Source organism: Cherax quadricarinatus, unplaced genomic scaffold (assembly GCF_038502225.1).
Source record: "Cherax quadricarinatus isolate ZL_2023a unplaced genomic scaffold, ASM3850222v1 Contig336, whole genome shotgun sequence".
Taxonomy (NCBI): Eukaryota; Metazoa; Arthropoda; class Malacostraca; order Decapoda; family Parastacidae; genus Cherax; species Cherax quadricarinatus.
This window is the reverse complement of record NW_027195362.1, coordinates 3,135-28,884: the sequence shown is the minus strand read 5'-3', so window position 1 is coordinate 28,884 and position 25,750 is coordinate 3,135. Positions and strand designations below refer to the sequence as shown.

The 25,750-nt window shown below is 44.1% G+C and overlaps 1 protein-coding gene across 4 annotated transcripts in view; it reads left to right on the top strand.

The window, feature by feature from the left end:
- Positions 1-21,490, top strand: part of LOC138851323 (ankyrin repeat domain-containing protein 1-like) — a 76,402-nt gene extending 54,912 nt beyond the window's left edge. For 2 of the 4 annotated variants that reach the window (XM_070080345.1, XM_070080343.1), the window contains exons 3-5: positions 2,435-3,388; positions 20,418-20,516; positions 21,336-21,490. In XM_070080345.1, coding sequence (XP_069936446.1) covers positions 2,435-3,388; positions 20,418-20,516; positions 21,336-21,460 — 1,178 coding nt within the window. In that variant the 3' untranslated portion in view covers positions 21,461-21,490. The remainder of the gene's footprint in view (positions 1-2,434; positions 3,389-20,417; positions 20,517-21,335) is intronic. The other 2 variants (XM_070080347.1, XM_070080346.1) reach the window with 2 other exon arrangements.
- The last annotated feature ends 4,260 nt before the right edge of the window (positions 21,491-25,750 follow it).

Sequence of the window (25,750 nt, the reverse complement as noted above, 5' to 3'; positions counted from 1 at the left end):
GAACAATCACATTATTCATATCAAACTTCTTCGTTTCTTTAGACCCCAGAAATCAATATTTAGCATAAAAAAAAAACATACCACTGGTGGGGTTTCAACCCTTCCTATGGTGTAGAAAGATACCTAGTTGGATGAATCTTATTGAAACTAGCTGGCTCAGTGGCTAACACGACGGTCTGGAGCTTTGAGACTGACCGCGGGTTCAAACCCCGCCCGTGGTATGGCTTGTTTGCAATCGTGTCAATACGATTTCATGAGTCATATTTAGCATAGTATTACGCAGTGTATTATAAAATGTGTTTAAAAAACGCTCCATATACAATGTCAGTTAACGGGATTTGTTCTGAAACCGGACGCGTATCAGTCCTGAAGAGTAGACAAAACAGGACAGGAGCAGGCGAGGTGTGTGTATTAGTCAGTACGAGAACACCGGCGGCTGGAACAAGTCATCATGGTTTAGTGTAGGTATATGGGTGGTATTTTTGGCCAAGTCTAGACCATTGGTTATTTTATTGTTTTTATGCTCTCACGATTTTCCTTTAAGGCCCTAGTGTGTGCAAGGGCCCATGTTTTGGAGAGTACATATAACGTTTTGACTGCAGACAAAGTAGCCAGGAGGAAAGGGTGGACTGTTATAAAGCTTCCCTGATTATATATTGCTTTACTCACTAGCAGTAGTGTACTAGTGAGCTGATGTGAGTAAAGGTGAACTGGTGTATGGTAATTCTGTGTGTAGAGTAGGTCGTATGTTGTATATGTAAGTTTGCTATTATTGAAAATAAATGGTATAAAATATTGACACAATGGAAACATAAACACATATGTAGTTTAATGTGATCCTTTATTGACAACGTTTCGCCCACACAGTGGGCTTTTTCAAGTCACAAACAGATCTACCTGGGGTGGAAGGTACGAGAGTATAGTCAGGTTCAGAATGTTGAGGTCAGGTGGAGAATGCTGCACCTGATGATCTACCGGGTGGGGTTATAGAGTCTTGGGTAGCTTGGCAGGGGTATTGGACAAGTTGTGAGTAGACCTTCTGCAGTGTTCTATGTTCTCATGTGGGATAGCGATGAAGAAGTTTCTTGGCTAGTGGTTCAGCTATGTTATAGAAGCCATTGTTCTGGTTGAAATTGTTGGTTATAGAGATAAGCGATGATTCCAGGATTCTTCGGTATTGAGTGTTGTCTTCTGTGGCGATAAGTCTTGAGTTTCTGTAGTTAATTAAATGGTTGTGTGAATTGCGATGTTGTAAACAGGCATTCCTTGTATCGTCAGTCCTGCTTGCGTATTGGTGTTCTGAAATACGTGTTTGGAGGTCTCTTGATGTTTCGCCCACGTATAATTTGTTGCAGTCATTACAAGGGATTATGTATACCCCTGCAGAGGATGGAAGCTTGTCCTGTCTACTACTGGTGATGTCCTTGATGGTCGTGGTTGTGGAGGTAGATACTTGGAATGATGTATTGGAAAAGTTGTTTGAAACATGTTAGGCAATGGAGTTGGTGGGGAGGACTATGTATCTCTTCTCGGCAGTGTCTTCTCTGGGTGTGTTGAAGATGTTTAATGCCCGCCGTCTGCAGTCTCTGATGAAGTGACGAGGATAGTGGAGTTTAGAAAATACTTGTTCAATTATAGTGCATTCTTCCTCAAGGAACTCATTGCTGCAGATTCTGAGTGCGCGCAGGAAGAAGCCTATAATTACTCCACGTTTAGTTTTGGTGTCGTGGTGAGAGTAGAAGTGGAGAAGATCGTTTTGGTTGGTGGGTTTTCGATAGACTTTAAAACGAAGTTCATGGTCGGTTTTGCAGAGAAGAACATCAAGGAAAGGAAGAGTGTTGTCGACTTCTTCTTCAAGTGTGAACTGGATTGAGGGCTCTACCTGGTTGAGCTTGTCTTGGAGAGCTTGAACGTTGAAGCGCCTGGGAGTTATGAGGAGAATGTCGTCAACATAACGGAGCCAGGTGACAGTCGAAGGAATAAATACTTCCGTACCTTCCACCCCAGGTAGATCTGTTTGTGACTTGAAAAAGCCCACTGTGTGGGCGAAACGTTGTCAATAAAGGATCACATTAAACTGCATATGTGTTTGCTTCCTTTGCTATTATTATATTTTATGTTAGTTTTTGTGCCCTTCTTGTTAATAACTATAGATTCCACACGTAATGTGAAGGTACAAGATGGCCTTAGAGTGGTTTATGTGGAGTAATTTAAATGTCCTTAGACTAGGCAGGTTGTTTACCTCTGGGAACCAGGACTTTTGTTTACGTTATGCAGTTAGAAGCGTAACCCCGAGAAATTAACAGAGTCGATCAAATATTTGGTATAACCTTATTAAGACAATGTGTTGTAAATATACTCAATCTCAGGAATGATATGGTTATTTTCCTTCAAGAAATGTGAGTTTCTGTATACTGTTCGGTTGTATTGACAGAAGTGATGGAGACAGTCATGACCATCGATCTGATGGAGGCAGCCAGGGCAGGTGACCAGATGGAGGCAGCCAGGACAGGTGACCAGATGGAGGCAGCCAGGACAGGTGACCAGATGGAGGCAGCCAGGACAGGCGACCAGATGGAAGCAGCCATGACAGGCGACCAGATGGAGGCAGCCATGACAGGCGACCAGATGGAGGCAGCCAGGACAGGCGACCAGATGGAGGCAGCCAGGACAGGTGACCAGATGGAGACAGCCATGACAGGCGACCAGATGGAGGCAGCCAGGACAGGTGACCAGATGGAGGCAGCCAGGACAGGTGACCAGATGGAGGCAGCCAGGACAGGCGACCAGATGGACACAGCCATGACAGGCGACCAGATGGAGACAGCCATGACAGGCGACCAGATGGAGGCAGCCAGGACAGGCGACCAGATGGAGACAGCCATGACAGGCGACCAGATGGAGGCAGCCAGGGCAGGCGACCAGATGGAGACAGCCATGACAGGTGACCAGATGGAGGCAGCAAGGGCAGGCGGCCAGATGGAGGCAGCCATGACAGGTGACCAGATGGAGGCAGCCAGGACAGGTGACCAGATGGAGGCAGCCAGGACAGGTGACCAGATGGAGGCAGCCATGACAGGCGACCAGACGGAGGCAGCCAGGACAGGTGACCTGATGGAGGCAGCCATGACAGGCGACCAGATGGAGGCAGCCAGGACAGGTGACCTGATGGAGGCAGCCAGTGGAGGCGACCTGATACAAACAGCCAGGACAGGAGATCTGATGAAGGCAGCCACGGCAGCCGACTTGACGGAAGCATCCAGTGTAGGCGACCTGATGGACACAGCCAAAGCAGGTGACCTGATAGAGGCAGCCAGGACAGGTGACCTAGACGCCGTCAGGAACCTGCTGTCCCAGGGAGTGTTTGTTAATTCAAGGGATCTGAGAGGTGAGTGACGATACTGTACATAGCATTAGTAACAGTGACTTACATTACAAGAATACACAGCACTAGATACAGAATTAGAATAGAAATAGCATAGATAAAGTGAATACAGTGTTGACGAGTGTGAGGAGGACAGCAGTCTAGCGAGGGGTAGCGTAGTATTACTTCCAGTAGTAATTAGCAGTAAGAATACTTAGGAAGCTAGGAAGTCCTCTCTCAATGTGAACATGGAACAGGATAATAACCAGCAATAATTGATATTTAAATCCAGACACACACACACAAGGCGAGTAACTTACTATAAGCTAGGTGGCAGGACAGCTTTAAAGGGCAACATTGTAAGAAGGTTCGGGTCAAGTCCCAGGAGGGTGGGGGTAAGGTCACAAGAAGTTGCGGTCAGTCATTACACCGCACAAGTCACCTACCTCACACACACACACACCCACAACACACACACACAACACACACACAACACACACACAAAACACACACACAACACACACACACAACACACACACACAACACACACAACACACACACAACACACACACACACACACACACACACAACACACACACACACACAACACACACACACAGCACACACACACAACACACACACACACACAACACACACACACAACACACACACACAACACACACACACAACACACACACATACACAACACACACACAACACACACACACACACACACACAGCACACACACACAACACACACACACACACAGCACCCACACACAACACACACACACAACACACACACACAACACACACACATATACAACACACACACAACACACACACACACACACACACACACACACACACACCCCCACACACACACACACACACACACACACACACACACACACACACACACACACACACACACACACACACACAGGTGGGGTTGCTCTGCTCGTAAAAAACAGATGGAAATTCGAGAAAATGGAAGACACAGATGAGACAGGAGAAAGAGACTACATAGTAGGTACACTTCAGTCTGAGGAGCACAAGGTGGTCATTGCAGTGATGTATAATCCACCACAGAACTGCAGGAGGCCAAGAGAGGAATATGAAGAGAGCAACAGAGCAATGGTGGACACACTTGCTGAGGTGGCAAGAAGAGCTCACTCCAGCAGAGCAAAGTTGCTGGCTATGGGGGATTTCAACCACAGGGAGATTGACTGGGAAAATCTGGAGCCACATGGGGGTCCCAAAACATGGAGAGCCAAGTTGTTGGACGTGGTACTGGAAAACCTCATGCACCAACATGTTAAGGACACTACCAGAGTGAGAGAGGAGGATGAACCAGCAAGATTGGACCTTGTGTTTGCCCTGGGCAGTTCAGACATTGAGGACATCATGTATGAGAGTCCCCTAGGAGCTAGTGACCACGTGGTTCTGTGCTTTGAATACATAGTAGAGTTGCAAGTGGAGAGAGTAACAGTAGTTGAATGGGAAAAGCCTGACTATAAAAGAGGGGACTATATAGGGTTGAAGAACTTCCTGCGGGAGGTCCAGTGGGACAGAGAACTGGCAGGAAAGACAGTAAACGAAATGATGGAATATGTAACAACAAAATGCAAGGAGGCAGTGGAAAGGTTTATTCCCAAGGGCAACAGAAACAATGGGAAGACCCGAACGAGCCCCTGGTTTACCCGACGGTGTAAGGAGGCAAAAACAAAGTGCAATAGAGAATGGAAAAAGTACAGAAGGCAGAGAACACACGAAAATAGGGAGATCAGTCGCAGAGCCAGGAACGAGTATGCACAGGTAAGGAGGGAGGCCCAGCAACAGTATGAAAATGACATAGCATCAAAAATCAAGACTGACCCGAAATTGTTGTATAGCCACATCAGGAGGAAGACAACAGTCAAAGACCAGGTGATCAGATTGAGGACAGAAGGGGGAGAACTCACAAGAAATGATCAGGAGGTATGTGAGGAGCTAAACAGGATATTTAAGTAAGTTTTTACAGTAGAGACATGAAGGGCTGTGGGAAGACGGCACAGAAGGGAACACCAAGAGGGAATATACCAACAAGTGTTGGATGACATACGAACAACCGAGGAGGAGGTGCAGAAGCTGCTAAGTGACCTTGATACCTCAAAGGCGATGGGACCGGACATCTCCCCATGGGTCCTTAGAGAAGGAGCAAAGATACTGTGCGTGCCCCTAACCACAATCTTCAACACATCCCTTGAAACTGGGCAACTACCTGAGAAATGGAAGACAGCAAATGTAGTCCCCATATTTAAGAAAGGAAACAGAAATGTGGCACTAAATTACAGACCTGTGTCTCTGACATGTATTGTGTGCAAAGTCATGGAGAAGATTATCAGGAGGAGAGTGGTGGAACACTTGGAACGGAACAACATTATAAATGAAAACCAGCATGGGTTCATGGAAGGCAAATCCTGTGTCACAAACCTCCTGGAGTTTTATGACAAGGTAACAGAAGTAAGACACGAGAGAGAGGGGTGGGTTGATTGCGTTTTCCTAGACTGCAGGAAGGCCTTTGACACAGTTCCCTACAAGAGATTAGTGCAGAAGCTGGAGGATCAGGCGCACATAACAGGGAGGGCACTGCAATGGATCAGGGAATACCTGACAGGGAGGCAGCAACGAGTCATGGTACGTGAAGAGGTATCACAGTGGGCGCCTGTGACGAGCAGGGGCCCACAGGGGTCAGTTCTAGGACCAGTGTTATTTTTGATATATGCGAACGACATGATGGAAGGAATAGACTCTGAAGTATCCATATTTGCAGATGATGTGAAGTTGATGAGAAGAATTAAATCGGATGAGGATGAGGCAGGACTGCAAAGAGACCTGGGCAGGCTGGACATGTGGTCCAGAAACTTGCTTCTCGAATTCAATCCTCGCAAATGCAAAGTCATGAAGATTGGGGAGGGGCAAAGAAGACTGCAGACAGAGTATAGGCTAGGTGGACAAAGACTACAGACCTCACTCAGGGAGAAAGACCTTGGGGTGACCATAACACCGAGCACATCACCGGAGGCACACATCAACCAAATAACTGCTGCAGCATACGGGCGCCTGGCAAACCTGAGAATAGCGTTCCGATACCTTAATAAGGAATCGTTCAAGACACTGTACACTGTGTATGTTAGGCCCATACTGGAGTATGCAGCACCAGTTTGGAACCCACACCTAGCCAAGCACGTAAAGAAACTAGAGAAAGTGCAAAGGTTTGCAACAAGACTAGTCCCAGAGCTAAGAGGTATGTCCTACGAGGAGAGGTTAAGGGAAATCAACCTGACGACACTGGAGGACAGGAGAGATAGAGGGGACATGATAACGACATACAAAATACTGAGAGGAATAGACAAGGTGGACAAAGACAGGATGTTCCAGAGATTGGACACAGTAACAAGGGGTCACAAGTTGGAAGTTGAAGACACAGATGAGGCACAGGGATGTTAGGAAGTATTTCTTCAGCCACAGAGTAGTCAGTAAATGGAATAGTTTAGGAAGTGATGTAGTGGAGGCAGGATCCATACATAGCTTTAAGAAGAGGTATGATAAAGCTCACGGAAGCAGGAGAGAGTGACCTAGTAGTGATCAGTGAAGAGGCGGGGCCAGGAGCTCGGACTCGACCCCCGCAACCTCAACTAGGTGAGTACAACTAGGTGAGTACACACACACACAAACACATACACACACACTCGTGGAGCAGTCACGCGGTTTGAGCTCGTATTTTGGTGGTAATTTCTGACTGTGCCATAAGGAATAGAGTGTGGGATATAGGCGTGTGCACGCATAAGAGTACATATAATCACTTAAGCCCTGAAAAAAGGAAATATAAGTGATCACAGAAAAGAAAACAAAGGAAATAGTGGCTGAGTGTTTAGTAGGGGCCGTTGGAAGGGTGAACGGTTGTGTCAGGCCTAAATAGTGTTGCCATAATAACACAGTGGGGTATTTTGAAGAATAAGTGCGACTCAAGACCAGGGAGATAAGAGATATGTATAGATGTGTCAGTAAATACAGTGAGTGAGTGAAAAAATTAGAAGAGCTAGAGACTATAGTGCATACAGGAAGTTAGTGGAAAAATTACCGAGAAGCATCAAACATCAACTTCTGGGACAGGACAGACCCTCAACATTACTCCACTGCCAGCCGCAAGTAATATTCACCTAGTTTGAGTTGCATGGGGTCAATAGTACCTGTCTCTAGCTGGAATTGGGGGTCACTCTCCTCGAGCTATCAGAATTAGAACAAGCAGCATTTACTGGCATTTAATAGAATTTAGAGGTAGCGGCATATAGGCGAAGCCTAGTGTATTTATTTTTTAACGTAATTTTAAACGCATAAGACTACAGTGGGAACCAAGAGATCGGGTACATATGCGATACATATGTAGTACATATGTGGGAAATAAGGACTGTTAACATAAACATATGCACACACACTTGGTGAGAACAGCTCTGCTGTTAGGTACTTGAATAGCTGTAGCACACACACACACACACACACACACACACACACACACACACACACACACACACACACACACACACACACACACACACACACACACACATGCACACATATACAGGATTTCACACCTTCCTGTGAAGTGACCCTCTAACCCTTCCCCCCCATCTCTCTCCCTCTCCTCTCCTCTCTCTTCCCCTCTCTCTCTCTCTCTCTCTCTCTCTCTCTCTCTCTCCCCCTTTCTCTCATCATCTCTCTCTTCCTCTCTCTCTTCCTCTCACTCTCTCTCTCTCTTCCTCTCTCCCTCTCCCTCTCTTCCTCTCTTACTCTCTCTCTTCCTCATCTTTCTCTCTCTCTCTCTCTCTTCCCTTGTCACTTCCCCCCTCTCTCTTACCTTTTCCCTCTCTCTCACTTTCTCCCCCTTTTTCCCTTCTTTTCCCCTCCTTCTACCCTTCCCTTCTCTCTCTTTCTCCCTCTCTCTCACTATCTCCCCCTTTTTCTTTTTCTCTTTCTCTCTCACTAAAAAAAAAAATGATTGGGACTCGCAGGAATCAGGGATCAGATGACAGTGGTACTGGTAGGGAGGAATGGATGGAGGAGCAGTGGAAAAGGATAGAGCAAGAATGGGAGAGAAAATTAGGAGAGCTTTCTGAAAAAATGGAGAAAGAGCTCTCTGTGAAATGGGAAAAGAGGTTGGAGAAGGAGACGAAGAATTGGGAGGCACAAGTCGAAACTGCAGTAGCCAGGGTAAAGGTCCTAGAATTTGAGGTAAACAGGCTGAAGCAAGTCTCAAGGGTAGTGACCAGAGAAGACACACCATACGAAGCTGAGAGGCTGAACAGGAAGGAAGGAGATATGAATTATGCTAAGGTCATATCAGCCTGCAAAGAAGGGCCATGGAGTGGAAGGGAAGAGCAGATGGGTGCAGATGGAGAGGGAGTAAGTCGAATGCTGAGGCACAACCATGCTACCAAGAGCCACTGGAAAAATCAAGGGAGAAAATGACCACATACAGACAGGAACCAGAGTCACAGAGGGAGAGGCAATGGGAGGAGGAAAGGGCAAAATCAGTGATTATCCATGGGCTTCGGGAGAGAGAGGAAAGGACACACACTGAAAGACGGCAGGGAGAAAGGAGATTGAGAAAATCATCACGGAAATAGGGGGAGAAGACATGGATGAGATTGTAAATTTTCAGAGAATAGGGGGGTACTTGAAGGGGAGAAACTGACCAATCAAGCTGATTCTCAGGACAAAAGCAGTGCGGAACAGAATCCTCCAAGAGAAACCACGGTTGAAAAGCTCGGAAGAGTACAAGAAGGTGTTCCTAGACAGAGACAGAACTCAAACAGAGAGACAGCAGCTGAGGGAGAGGACAAAAAAGCGAAAGGAGCTAGGAAAGGAGACAAGGATGGAACCAGCAGAGGTCAGTCAGAGCAGAACAGAGCAGCAAGGGCAAGCACACACACAACTATCCTCAGAACCCCACAACCTATCACACCATCCCAACACACAATACAATCCATACCCACAGCTTCCACCCAACCCCCAACCATAGAATCCTACAGTATGCTACCAGGTCTCCCACCCCCACAGGCCTCCCAAACCACAGTGTTGGAAAGGAAACTGAAGGTATGGTACACAAATGCTGATGGAATAATAAACAAGTGGGAGGAGTGGCACGAAAGAGTCAAAGAGGCATCACCAGACATCATAGCGATCACAGAAACCAAGCTTACAGGTATGATAACAGATGCCATCTTTCCAGTGGGATACGAGATCCTGAGAAAAGACAGAAGGAACAGGGGGGGGGGGTGGAGGAGTGGCATTGCTGATCAAACACCGATGGAATTTTGATGAGCTGGAGAGAGGAGACAGCGGAGAAGCAAGTGATTACATAGCGGGAACGCTTCACTCTGGAGGTCCCAAGGTGATAATTTCAGTGATGTATAACCCACCACAGAACAGCAGGAGGCCAAGGCAAGAGTATGACGAGAGCAATAGAGCGATGGTTGACACACTGGCTACAGTGGCCAGAAGAGCTCATGCATGCAGGGCAAAGCTCCTGATCATGGGCGACTTTAACCACAAGGAGATCTAATGGGAGAACTTGGAGCCACATGGGGGCCAAGATACATGAAGGGCTAAGATGATGGTGGTGGTACTGGAAAACTTCATGTACCAACACGTAAGGGACACTACAAGAGAGAGAGGAGAGGATGAACCAGCAAGACTGGACTTAGTATTCACCTTGAGTAGTGCAGATATTGAGGACATCACATATGAAAGACCCCTTGGGGCCAGCGATCATGTGGTTTTGAGCTTCGAATACACAGTAGAGCTACAAGTGGAGGGGGAAGCAGGAAGGCCAGGACAAATGAAACCAAACTACAGGAAAGGGGACTACACAGGAATGAGGAACTTCCTGAATGAGGTTCAGTGGGACAGAGAATTGGCAGGGAAGCCAGTTAATGAGATGATGGAATATGTAGCAACAATGTGCAAGGAGGCTGAGGAGAGGTTTGTACCCAAGGGTAACAGGAATAATGAAAAAGCCAGGATGAGCCCATGGTTCACCCAAAGATGCAAGGAGGCAAAAACCAAGTGTGCTAGGGAATGGAAGAAATATAGAAGGCAAAGGACCCAGGAGAATAAGGAGAGCAGTCGTAGAGCTAGAAATGAATATGCACAGATAAGAAGGGAGGCCCAACGTCAATATGAAAACGACTTAGCAGCAAAAGCCAAATCTGACCCGAAGCTGTTATACAGCCACATGAGGAAGAAAACAACCGTCAAGGACCAGGTAATCAGGCTAAGGAAGGAAGGAGGAGAGACAACAAGAAATGACCGTGAAGTATGTGAGGAACTCAACAAGAGATTCAAAGAAGTGTTCACAGAGGAGACAAAAGGGGCTCCAGAAAGACGGAGAGGTGGGGTACACCACCATGTGCTGGACACAGTACACACAACCGAGGAAGAAGTGAAGAAGCTTCTGAGTGAGCTAGATACCTCAAAGGCAATGGGGCCAGATAACATCTCTCCATGGGTCCTGAGAGAGGAAGCAGAGGTGCTATGTACCCTAACAACAATATTCAATACAACTATCGAAACAGGGAGATTGCCTGAGGCATGGAAGACAGCAAATGTAGTCCCAATCTTTAAAAAAGGAGACAGACATGAAGCACTAAACTACAGACCAATGTCAATGACATGTATAGCATGCAAAATCATGGAAAAGATTGTCAGGAGAAGAATGGTGGAACATCTAGAAAGGAATGATCTCATCACCAGCAGCCAACATGGTTTCAGAAACGGGAAATCCTGTGTCACAAACCTACTGGAGTTCGATGACATGGTGACAGCAGTAAGACAAGAGAGAGAGGGGTGGGTAGACTGCATTTTCTTGGACTGCAAGAAGGCGTTTGACACAGTACCACACAAGAGATTAGTGCAAAAACTGGAGGACCAAGCAGGGATAACAGGGAAGGCACTGCAATGGATCAGGGAATACTTGTCAGGAAGACAGCAGCGAGTAATGATACGTGGCGAGGTGTCAGAGTGGGCACCTGTGACCAGCGGGGTCCCACAGGGGTCAGTCCTAGGACCAGTGCTGTTTCTGGTATTTGTGAACGACATGACGGAAGGAATAAACTCCGAGGTGTCCCTGTTTGCAGATGACGTGAAGTTGATGAGAAGAGTTCATTCGATCGAAGACCAGGCAGAAATACAAAGGGATCTGGACAGGCTGCAGACCTGGTCCAGCAACTGGCTCCTGGAGTTCAATCCCACCAAGTGCAAAGTCATGAGGATTGGGGAAGGGCAAAGAAGACCGCAGACGGAGTACAGTCTAGGGGGCCAGAGACTACAAACATCACTCAAGGAAAAAGATCTTGGGGTGAGTATAACGCCAGGCACATCTCCTGAAGCGCACATCAACCAAATAACTGCTGCAGCATATGGGCGCCTGGCAAACCTCAGAACAGCATTCCGACATCTTAATAAGGCATCGTTCAGGACCCTGTACACCGTGTACGTTAGGCCCATATTGGAGTATGCGGCACCAGTTTGGAACCCACACCTAGCCAAGCATGTAAAGAAATTAGAGAAAGTGCAAAGGTTTGCAGCAAGACTAGTCCCAGAGTTAAGAGGTATGTCCTATGAGGAGAGGTTAAGGGAAATCAACCTGACGACACTGGAGGACAGGAGAGATAGGGGGGACATGATAACGACATACAAAATACTGAGAGGAATTGACAAGGTGGACAAAGACAGGATGTTCCAGAGACTGGACACAGCAACACGGGGACACAGTTGGAAGCTGAAGACACAGATGAATCAAAGGGATGTTAGGAAGTATTTCTTCAGCCACAGAGTAGTCAGTAAGTGGAATATTTTGGGAAGCGATGTAGTGGAGGCAGGATCCATACATAGCTTTAAGCAGAGGTATGATAAAGCTCATGGTTCAGGGAGAGTGACCTAGTAGCGACCAGTGAAGAGGCGGGGCCAGGAGCTTGGACTCGACCCCTGCAACCTCAACTAGGTGAGTACAACTAGGTGAGTACACACACACACACCCACCTCTCCATCCTTCCCCCTCTCCCCCTCCCCACCTCTCCCTCCTTCCCCCTCTCCCCCTTCCCACCTCTCCCTCCTTCCCCCTCCCCACTTGCTTCACCCTTGTTCCCACTCCCCCTCCCCACACCTCTCCCACAAAGCCACAGCTCCTCCTCTACCTCCCCCCTCCCCAAACTCTGACATACACACTAACACACAGAATTACATAGGTTTCCCACTCTGAGGCAATCAGGTTGCCAGAAAGCAACAAGAAAAACCAAGGGACAGGAGAAGGAAGCTGCAAAGGAAGAGTGGGCAGCAGACCTCATAAAAAGGGAACATGAATGGGAAAGGAAACTAGAAGAACTTAGCATGAGAATGGAAGAGAGGATAGTAATGGAAAGCAGGAAGTGGGAGGTGCAAGACAAAGCAGCAGAGGCCAGGATACAGAGTTTAGAAGAGGAACTGAAAAATCTGAAACAGCCTAAAGAACTAAAGAACATTTTGGGATTGACAACAGAGACTGCTACCTCAGTCACAAATAAGGGGACTCTATCACTGGAGACTGTAGTAAATGAAAGACCTAAGCTATATGTGGAGGCCCTAACAGACCACAGCAGAGCCCAGGGAAAGCCGAGAAGGGAAAATGACAGGCCACTGTGCCCAAGTACATTAGCTAGTGAAACAGAAGAAAGGAAAGCTGCAATGGAGGAAATCAAATTGAATAAGGGGATACACAGGGATATGCAGTGGGAGAATGAAAGGGTGAGGTCAGTCTTTGTGTATGAGCTCCAGGAAGTTGAAGGGAAAACATATGAAGCAAGAAAACAAGGGGAAAAAAAGCAATTGAAAGCATCATGAAAGCAAATGGAGATGACATAACCCAGCTGGAAAATTTTCGGAGAATAGGGGGGTTTGTAAAAAAAAGAACCCGGCCAGTGAAAGTGACCTTCAAGGCAGAATCGACTTGGAACAGGATCCTGCAGGAGAAAGCACGATTAAGGGACATGCCAGCATAAAGGAAGGTGTATCTCGACCGCGACAGAACACAAAAAGAAAGGTAGAAACTGAGAGAGATGGTACAAAGGCGAAAGGAGGAAAGAGAGGGGATGGAGAAGACAGACAAGAGATCCCAGACCCAGGAAGAAGATCAAATACAACCTCCCTCACAGCTTCCTATAGAAGCCTCCCAACCAGGTCAACCCCAGTGCAGCCAAACACTAAACCAAAACACCCATGCCACATCCAATGCCCCCACTCACTACATTACAAACTCCACCCCCACTGCAACCACCCATAGTTCCTTATCAGGTCTCCCACTTCCCAACCCCAATACACCTCCCAGACCACAGTCTTAGAAAAGAAGTTGAAGGTGTGGTATACAAATTCAGATGGAATAACAAATAAGTACGAGGAGTGGCATGAAAGAATCAAGGAAACATCCCCAGACATAATAGCACTCACAGAAACAAAACTCACAAGAATAATAACAGATTCAATGTTTCCAACCGGATATCAAATCCTCAGGAAAGACAGAGGGAGGAGAGGGGGAGGAGGAGTTGCACTACTAATTAAAAACCAGTGGGGTTTTGAGAAAATGGAAGGAATGGATGGCACGGGTAAAAGGGACTACTTAGTAGGAACAATCCAGTCTGAGGGACATAAGGTGATAATTGCAGTAATGTACAACCCACCACAGAACTGCAGGAGGCCAAGAGAAGAATACGATGAGAGCAACAGAGCAATGGTCAACACACTAGCCGAGGTTGCCATGAGAGCACACATGGGGGGAGCAAAGTTACTAGTTATGGGTGATTTCAATCACAAGGAGATTGACTGGGAAAACCTGGAGCTCCATGGGGGTCCCGAAAAATGGAGAGCCAAGATGATGGATGTGGTACTGGAAAACCTCATGCATCAACATGTTAGAGACACTACCAGAGAGAGAGGAGAGGATGAACCAGCAAGACTGGACCTTGTATTCGCCTTGAGTAGTTCGGACATAGAGGATATCTTGTATGAAAGGCCCCTGGGAGCTAGTGATCATGTGGTTCTGTGCTTCGACTACATAGTTGAGCTCCAAGTGGAGAGAGTAGCAGGAATAGGGTGGGAAAAACCAAACTACAAAAGGGGGAACTACTCAGGCATGAGGAACTTCCTTCAAGACATTCAGTGGGAGAGGGAACTAACAGGAAAACCAGTGCAAGAAATGATGGACTATATGGCAACAAAATGCAAGGAGGCAGAGGAGAGGTTTGTTCCCAAGGGAAACAGAAATAATGGGAAGAACAGAACTAGTACATGGTTCACCCAAAGGTGTAGGGAGGCAAAAACTAGGTGCACTAGTGAATGGAAAAGGTACAGAAGACAGAGAACTCAGGAAAATAAAGAGATTAGCCGAAGAGCCAGAAACAGATATGCACAGATAAGAAGGGAGGCTCAGCGACAATATGAAAATGACATAGCATCGAAAGTCAAGACTGACCCGAAGCTGTTGTACAGCCACATCAGGAGGAAAACAACAGTCAAGGACCAGGTAATCAGACTGAGGAAGGGTGATGGGGAATTCACAAGAAACGACCGAGAGGTATGTCAGGAGCTCAACACGAGATTTAAAGAAGTATTTACAGTGGAAACCAGTAGGACTCCAGGAAATCAGAACAGGGGGGTACACCAGCAAGTGCTGGATGAGGTACATATAACCAAGGAGGAGGTGAAGAAGCTGCTATGCAAACTTGACACCTCAAAGGCGGTGGGACCAGACAACATCTCTCCGTGGGTCCTAAAAGAGGGAGCAGAGATATTGTGTGTGCCATTAACAAAGATCTTCAACACATCATTTGAAACTGCGCAACTCCCTGAGGTATGGAAGATGGCAAATGTAGTCCCAATTTTTAAAAAGGGAGACAGACATGAGGCACTAAACTACAGACCTGTATCACTAACGTGTATAGTATGCAAGGTCATGGAGAAGATCATCAGGAAAAGAGTGGTGGAGCACCTGGAAAGAAACAAGTGTTTAATTGACAACCAGCACGGTTTCAGGGAAGGAAAATCCTGTGTCACAAACCTACTAGTTTTATGACAAGGTGACAGAAGTAAGACAAGAGAGAGAGGGGAGGATCGACTGCATTTTTTTTTGGACTGCAAGAAGGCCTTCGACACAGTTCCTCACAAGAGGTTACTGCAAAAGCTAGAGGATCAGGCACACATAACAGGAAAGGCACTGCAATGGATCAGAGAATACCTGACAGGGAGGCAACAACGAGTCATGGTACGTGACGAGGTGTCAGAGTGGGCGCATGTGACAAGCGGGTTCCACAGGGGTCAGTCCTAGGACCTGTGCTGTTCTTGGTATATGTGAACGACATAACGGAAGGGATAGACTCAGATGTGTCTTTGTTTGCAGATGATGTGAAGTTAATGAGAAGAATCAAATCGGATGAGGATCAGGCAGGACTACAAAGAGACCTGGACAGGCTACAAGCCTGGTCCAGCAACTGGCTCCTTGAGTTTAACCCTGCCAAATGCAAAGTCATGAAGATTGGGGAAGGGCAAAGAAGACCGCAGACACAATATAGTTTAGATGGCCAAAGACTCAAGGAAAAAGATCTGGGGGTGAGTATAACACCGAGCATATCTCCTGAGGCGCACATCAATCAGATAACTGCTGCAGCATACGGGCGCCTGGCAAACCTATGGATAGCGTTCCGATACCTCAGTAAGGATTCGTTCAAGACTCTGTATACCATTTACGTCAGGCCCATACTGGAGTATGCAGCACCAGTTTGGAATCCACACCTAGTCAAGCACGTCAAGAAATTAGAGAAAGTGCAAAGGTTTGCAACAAGACTAGTCCCAGAGCTACGGGGATTGTCCTACGAAGAAAGGTTGAGGGAAATCGGCCTGACGACACTGGAGGACAGGAGGGTCAGGTGAGACATGATAACGACATATAAAATACTGCGCGGAATAGACGAGGTGGACAAAGACGGGATGTTCCAGAGAAGGGACACAGACACAAGAGGTCACAATTGGAAGTTGAAGACTCAGATGAATCAAAGGGATGTTAGGAAGTATTTCTTCAATCATAGAGTAGTCAGGCCGTGGAATAGCCTAGATCCCTAGAAAGTGACGTAGTGGAGGCGGGAACTATACATAGTTTTAAGGCCAGGTATGATAAAGCTCAAGGGGCAGGGAGAGAGAGGACCTAGTAGCAATCAGCGAAGAGGCGGTTCCAGGAGCTATGACTCGACCCCTGCAACCACAAATAGGTGAAAATAGGTGAGTGGTGTGCATGACAGGTGTTCATAGCTCTAGATACAGTGGGATGCATGACAGGTGTTTACAACTCTGGAAACTGATGTACACGGCAGAGGTTTATGGCACTAGATAGAGATGTATTCATAGCACCAGACACACTAGTGTCCATGAAGATGTGGGTTATTCTCAGTACTAGAAACGGAACATAAAGGGTGTCCTCAGTACATGGTGAAGTGGAGATTGAAGATGGCTACGTAACCACGTAATAGTATAGAGGAGGTGTATACACAACACTGAACACAGTGGTTCACACTTGAGATAAACACAGGATTAGAGTATGGTTCATCCGAGGGTTTACTCAAGGAATAAGTACATGGACATGAAACACAAGAGATGAATATGTAACTAAACACATTGTGGTGCTCGCAACACTGGACTCACTATGTACTCATTGTGTACAATCGTGATATAAACAGCATTAGAGATAGTAGGGTACATGGGATACACTGCACTAGACACATACTCGAGTTCAGGAAGAGTACACAGAACAAGGCACAGGGGCCAGGAGCTAATATTCGACCTCTGCAGCCACATATAGCCGAGTGGTTTGTATGTGGGGTATACATATCGCTAGAAACAATTATGTTCAGGATGAATTACTAAGTACAAGGAACAATGTCCCGTAGCACGATCGGTAGCGCTCTCACCTCACATACTGAGATCTGGGGTTCAATTCCCGGTACGGCAGGAAACAATAGGACATGTTTCCTCAGGGCACCTACTGTCTATGTTCACTCATCAGTAAAATAGGTACCTGGGTGTTAATCTACTGGTGTGGGTCGTATCCTGGGACAAAACAGACCTAATTTGCAGGAAATGCTCAGCATAACGAGCGGCTTTCTATATCGTAGTATGTCACTGATGTCAGCTATGGTCTGTATACCTCGCGCATGGGCTTGTAGAAATAGAGATTAATATTATTACTATTATTATGTAGTCTACGCCTTGTGTAGCACTGTGCACCATTTTGCAACTTCACCCAAATCGTCAAAATTAGTAAGAGAGGTGATCTAAGTGATGCACGTCTGTCAGCATTCATGAAAATCTCCACAGAAAATTAATAACATAACAATCTAGTCATCAACTGCATCATTTATCTTGCATCAACGTTAACAACTAAAGCAGTTTACTGAACGATGGGAAACTGTTTTCCCTTCCTGGTGACGCTGTTTTCTAAGTCCGGTTGGTACTATTTAGGAATAAATTCATTGGTCCTCAGCACTGTGTCTTTGACCTTATCGTAATCAACAAGCCTTTCCCTGGTGAGAGCAACAGAGCGAAAACAATATATACCATTGATTTTAGGCATTACCAAATATATTTAAACTCTCCTATGTTATTGAAAGCATAATTTATCTTGAAAAATTACGCTAGTTTAAGATGTAAATGCACTGGAAAACGTACAGAGGACGACAAAATTGATCCCATGTATTAGAAATCTTCCCTATGAGGATAGACTGAGGCCCTGAATCTGCACTCTAGAAAAGTGTAAAATTAGGGGGGATATGATCGAGGTGTATAAACGGAAGACAGGAATAAATAAAGGGGATGTAAATAGCGTGCTGAAAATATCCAGCCAAGACAGGACTCGCACCAATGGTTTCAAGTTGGAAAAATTCAGATTCAGGAAGGATATAGGAAAGCACTGGTTTGGTAATAGAGTTGTGGATGAGTGGAACAAACTCCCGAGTACCGTCATAGAAGCTATGACGTTATATAGTTTTATAAATAGGTTAGATAAATACATGAGTGGGTGTGAGTTAGACCTGAGTAACTTGTGCTAATAGGTCTGATGCCGTGCTCCTTCCTTAAGTGGATGTGACCTAACCTGACTAGGTGGGTCATTGGCCGGGAGGTGACTTGGACCTACCTCGCACGGACCAGTAGACCTGCTGCAGTGTTCCTTCTGTCTTATGTTCTTAAGTAAGGTTAGGTGAGGTTCCTAAGTTAAGTTTATTCCAAAAATAAAACATTTTATACCACTGTCAATGGAAAAAAATCAATCAGCATTTTTTTCGTACCAATATTAATTTCTGGAGATATAATTCTCACTGAAGATTCACTATATCACTATCTCCAACACTGCCAAAACTATTATAACATTATTATATTTTATCAAAAAAATCTAACTCGTATCTCTTTTTAAATTCCTTCTAATACCGTCCATTAAACCCCTGTCAGAAAAATAAAAAAAATAACAATGCATTTTTTAAATAGTGTTAGTTTGTGCAGTGATGCTGCACCGTCCACGATCCTTCACATTATTCAATGTTCTGGGTAGTAAGTCTATTTTATAAATAAGAATTTGTATTATATTAGCATAAATGGTTATGGTTAGGGATGGAGAGGTAAACCAGTGGAAGGCCTCGGTCAGATGACCAAAAGCTCCAGCTGTGGGTCATCATCTATGACCAGCGTCAGGAAATATTTGTCCAGTTTCCTGACCAACCTTACCTAACCTAAACTAATTAGTATTTTAATAACATACGTAATAACCACTCTAAACATTATACAAAAAGTATAATTATGAACCAGATAGTTACTGGCGAAGACTGTAAACTTGAACATTCTTATAAACGACTTAAATAATCTTTCTGTAGTTACAGTTTTTGGTTTAAGGTTGTCCGAAGTGCTCAATATAACCAGGGACTTGCTATCATGTATGTCAATCATGTCAATATAACCAGAGATTTGCTATCATGTATGTCAATCATGTCAATATAACCAGAGATTTGCTGTCATGTCAATATAACCAGGGACTTGCTATCATGTCAATATAACCAGGGATTTGCTATCATGTATGCCAATCATGTCAATATAACCTCGGACTTGCTATCTTGTATGACAATATAACCAGGGACTTGCTATCATGTATGTCAATCATGTCAATATAACCAGAGATTTGCTATCATGTATGTCAATCATGTCAATATAACTAGAGACTTGCTATTATGTATGCCAATCATGTCAATATAACCAGAGACTTGCTATCATGTATGCCAATCATGTCAATATAACCAGAGACTTGCTATCATGTATGCCAATCATGTCAATATAACCAGAGACTTGCTATCATGTATGCCAATCATGTCAATATAACCAGAGACTTGCTATCATGTATGCCAATCATGTCAATATAACCATAGACTTGCTATCATGTATGCCAATCATATCAATATAACCAGAGACTTGCTATCATGTATGCCAATCATGTCAATATAACCAGGGACTTGCTATCATGTATGCCAATCATGTCAATATAACCAGGGACTTGCTATCATGCATGCCAATCATATCAATATAACCAGAGACTTGCTATCATGTATGCCAATCATGTCAATATAACCAGAGACTTGCTATCATGTATGCCAATCATGTCAATATAACCAGAGACTTGCTATCATGTATGCCAATCATGTCAATATAACCAGAGACTTGCTATCATGTATGCCAATCATGTCAATATAACCAGAGACTTGCTATCATGTATGCCAATCATGTCAATATAACCAGGGACTTGCTATCATGTATGCCAATCATGTCAATATAACCAGGGACTTGCTATCATGTATGCCAATCATATCAATAATAAATCAGTTGAATAAAGAACGTCTTAAAAATATATTTTTATTATGGAGCGTGTGTTGATAGTGTTTGTGCACGTACACAGGACAGACGACACTGCAGGTAGGGGCACGGATGGGCAACTTGGCTCTGGTGGAAGTTCTGCTCTCCCAACATGCTGCTGTTAATGCTGCAGATAAATGGGGTCTCTATTATTTTCCTATTTACACTATTTGTTTACTTGTTTGATTTATTTCTTCACTTCTTTTCATGTCTTGAATGAACGTTTCCCACTGCATGTTTCTTTTATACTCTCCCTGTTCATTGTGTTCATGCTGGCTTCTGTTTCACGTTCTTATTTAAAAGTATATTTGTTTACAATATCGTATTATTTCCCTAGGTTGGCTTTGTGCTTGTAGTTGTTTACTAGCGCCACTTATTTGCATATTTGTTAATATAGTTTACCAATTTTTACAAATGTTAATTTATTTATTGGTAAACTGATTGATTTTCAAGTTCGAATATTGATTAGTTGTTTACACTTTATTTTCTTAAGGATTACTTAGTTTTTTCATTCATATACAAATATTTTGAATATATTTTAACCTTTCCTTTGTTCTGTTGACTTAATATAGATTTTTTTTAGTCTTTTGCGACAAGATGTTAAATGTATATTTTGACTTTCATTGTTAAGTGCACAATATCAGTTCCCTCATTTAACGTACGTCTGTAAATGTACCATGACGTATTGTTTCACAATATTACGTTGTATAATTTCCTCTGTTACAGTATGTTTGTGTTATATATCATACTGTATTATACTCCCGCTGCCACACAGTTAACAAGATGCAAATTGGGAATAAAACTATAAGACACTGAAGTAAGTCCTGGACAGATAGCTAATGACGATTTCAAGATGAGCCAGATGTTATGCAGTTTTTGAGTGGATTGCAAATTACTGTATACCCGATACAGCACACAGTAGTGTTACTGTGGTGCACTAATGGCACTTGATAATTTGCAGGCAAGACTGCACTGCATGAGGCTGCCGGGTTCGGTCATCATGATGTTGTCGAGGCGCTGCTCCAGGAAGATGCTGATGTGTCTGCCACCGATGATGCTGGTATGGAACTCTCTTTTATCTCTTAAGTTGTTCTGGGGATCATCGCTCTTTGACTCGGTCTCGGAGCACGTCTCTTCGGTAGCAAATCCTGCCATACTTAGGTAGACCAGAAGGCTCCTAATGTCGTAGGGATTCGGAAGGAGATAAGATGGATAAGGTAAACTCACTTGTTGGATGGTAACGATATATATTGTCAAACTGTGGTAAGGAAGGGATGGGCCCAGCCTGCCGTGTTACTGCCTGGATGTCTAAACGCCGAGTGAGAGTGAGGCAGAGTGACCCACTCACTCATGCTGCATCCTGTGACGTCATAGAGTCACAGGCATAGGGATCTTCTATATAAAACACATGGATGGTACTATAATGCTCAGTTAATCTATACATACAACACGTGCAAAGGAGGATCAGCAACTATGATGACAGCTCGGTCATGTTACGTATGTCATCTCGACATTCACTACTATGCTATAGGCTGAACAGGCAGGTGGTTCTGGGCTGATTCTATACAATAACAAAGACATATGTAACTTAGAACTAATTGATGGTATCATAATGAGTTTTACGTAATGGGTGTTAACATAATCAGTTTTAACGTAGTGAGTTTCATTGTAATGCATTACGACTTATAAGAACAATTCATTGTACAATATGGATGGAATTGATTGATCGATCTGTATTCATGCACTCTACGGATTCTGAGGAAGAATAAATATATATATATATATATATATATATATATATATATATATATATATATATATATATATATATATATATATATATATATATATATATATACAAGGTGAAATTAACAGCAAAGGCAATCTGGTGCACTCAGATCATTACTGTCAAATTCTCAGAATACGAAGGGAACGTGAACATGAAAAAAGAAAATTCTGAAAAAACTGATCAGTTAATAACAAACAGTTGACAATTTACTTCGTCTCAGACATCTAGTTACACAGACTATGTACATTTAAACCCAATTCTGTGAGGGTGAGGTTTACATATGCAGAATGGTTATCATCTCTGGGAGGATCAAATTCCTCTGCAATAGCTAACACATGCCTTGACTGAGGGAGATCTGAATGAGTATCTACAAAAGACACTTGTGGGTTTTTCATTACTTGTTGAGTATGCAAAGAGTAACGACATTCAGGTTGATTATCTGACTGAGTATTTGAGGTAGAGGGTAGAGAGTCAAGAGGATTTTCAGCATCTGTCACATCAGTCTGGGTAGCAATATCATCAACATCGCATATTAACTTCATATGATCTAAATGCAATTCTTTGTACTTACCAGTACTAATTTCTCTAACCTTATACTTATTGCCAGTGATATGTTCAACAACTCGATAAGGGCCGACAAACTTTTGATCGAGCTTAGGCATCGAGGATGTTTTGTTGAAATTTGCCAGCATAACTCTCGAACCTACTTTAACTTTTGACGGCTTAGCACGGCTATTAGTTACTCTAGTAAATTCTGCTGTTGATTTATGAAGTGTTTCACGGATTCATCTAAAAACACACTGAGCTATGCTTGTATGAGTTGCTATGAAATCATTAGGGTTGTAATTGGGTTTCGGAGTAGAATATAACAACTCATAGGGTAAACGCTTGTCTACACCATACGATGCATAATGTGGAGTATCACCTATGGAAGCATTGTAAGCAGAATTTATGGCACATTGAACATCTGGTATAACTTCATCCCAAGTTTCACTATTGGGGTTGATAGTGGCTCTCAAGACATCAAGTACTTCCGTATTGGTTCGTTCAGCTAACCCATTGCTGGCAGGATGATGAGGAACAATGGTGGATTTAGAGATCTTGTACAAGGTACACAAATTTTCAAGAATCTCATTACAGAATTCACCTCCATTATCTGTTACTAAGGACTTAGGGGTGGTATGCCTGCAGATAATGCATTCTTTAAATGCTTTAGCTACTGTCTCAGCAGTGTTATCTGCAATAGGAACTAACTCACAATATCTGGTGAAATGGTCTACCATAACACACAGATGTTTGTTGCCTTGGAGGGAACATTTAAAATTGGTTAACAAATCAAGGGCAACTCTTTCCCACGGTTTGCTAGTGGTTGGGTACACTTGGATTGGATTAGGACCATTGACATTTCCTTTATGTTGCATACAAACACTACATTTCTTAACATACTCTGAAATGTCAGTTGCTATACATGGCCAAAAGTACTTCATTCTGGCTTGTTTCATAGAACAATCCATACCAGGGTGTGCAACACCTGGTGCATCATGAACTAGCTGTAGAGCTACGTTCACTAGTGACTGTGAAATTACTAACTGGTATACTCTTCTACTTGGAGTACCCAAATCGGCTGTTGGATACAGTAATTCTTGGCTCATTACAAAGTCACTAATGGGTGCTGGTGGCTTCACAGTCAGAATAAGATCTTCCTGGAGCAGGAATCGAATCACACCAGACCACATGGGATCTGTTCTTTGGGCATTTTTGACATCCTCGGCAGTAAATGGAGGATCTGCAGTAACTACACTAACGTGTCGCGATAAAGCATCTGCGACTACATTTGACTTGCCAGGTAAATGTTCAAAAGTGGGATTGAACTCTTGAATAGTCAAGATCCATCTGGCTAACCTTCCAGTAGGTTGTTTTTTCTGGAATAAAGGTATCAGTGGTGCACGGTCTGTCAAGACATGAACAGGGTACTGGTAAATAATGTCTCGGAAGTGTTTTAAAGACCATACTATTGCTGAAGCTTCTTGCTCCATTACTGTATAATTACGTTCAGCCTTCATAAGGACTCGGCTAGCAAATGCAACTGCGTTGTACTTGCGATCAGTCTTCTGAGCTAGTACAGCACCTATGCCAATTGAACTAGCATCAGTTGTCAAATAGAAGGGTTTAGAAAAATCTGGGAATTTCAAAATGGGAGAGGACGTTAGCTTTTCTTTTAGTGTCTGGAATGCTCTTTCTCGACGGAAGGTCCAAACGAAAGGAGCATCTTTCTTAAGCAATTCAGTTAGAGGAGCTGCTATTGAAGAAAAATTAGCAATGAAAGATCTGTAGAAACCTGCTAGACCCACAAAGGATCTTACAGCATCAGCAGTTTTGGGGGATGGAAAATTTAGTACTGCCGTTACTTTACTTTGATCAGTCGTAACCCCTCTAGGAGTGACTACGTGGCCAAGAAACTTAATTTCTGATCTGAAAAATTGACATTTAGACAGTTTGATCTTTAAATTGGCTTCTTCTAGCTTACCAAGTACTATATCAAGTCTTTTCAGATGTGTATCCACATCTTTGGACATGACGATTACGTCATCTAAGTACACCCTAAGTGCTTTACTTATAAGACCTCTAAAGATATTGGTCATGAGTCTAGAGAATGTGATAGGAGAGGATTGTAATCCAAATGCCATACGGAGAAAGTGATAATGACCTGTAGGAGTGGATAATGCAGTTAGCTCTTGGCTGTCCTCATGAAAAGGGACTTGCCAAAACCCTTGTAACAAGTCAAGGGTTGAAAAGACTTTGTTATCTCCGATATTGCATAAAAGATCACCAAGTACAAGAAGTGGGTAGCGATCTGGAATAGTTTTCGCATTTAACTTCCTAAAGTCAATCACCGGGTGCCAAGTACCGTCCTTCTTGGGCAGTAGGATTAAGGGAGCATTCCAGGGTGAATTGCTAGGTGCAATAACTCCATCATCGAGCATTTGATTGATCAGTTCTTCTGCGACAGCAACTTGGGAATGAGGCATTCTGTACGCAGGTATATAGATAGGCCTAGTACCAGGTTCAAGTGGAATACGATGGGACAATAAGTTCGTTATACCCATCTTCTCACCTGGTAAGGCAGTGGCGCTTGTTCAACAAAGTCAACAAACGCTTGACTTCATCTGGGAAGTCAGTGGGAGCTAAGTCTTTCTCCTCAACTGGTGGAATGGATTGATCCAGTGGAGTGGATGAGGTCTCCCCTGTTGAAATAGCACCAACCCACTGGTCAGGTGGCACGTCATCCTGTATTTGAACCGGGTAAGGATAGTAAACCAGGTCAACAAGATTGGTATTTGCTCTGAGACGAACACTGTGACCCGAAGTGTTAGCAAGGAATAAATGGATCTTACTGTCTCTTACAACGTGTAAGGAAGGTTCAACAAATAAACCCTTGACCTTGCAGGAATCACTGTCAACTAGGATGTTATCACCATCTGGAACATTAGGAACAACAACAGACACTCTAGTGAGAGCACTAGCTGCAACAGAGACGTCTTTCTGCAGATGGCATGTGACATCAACAAGAGATGGCATTACTAGTT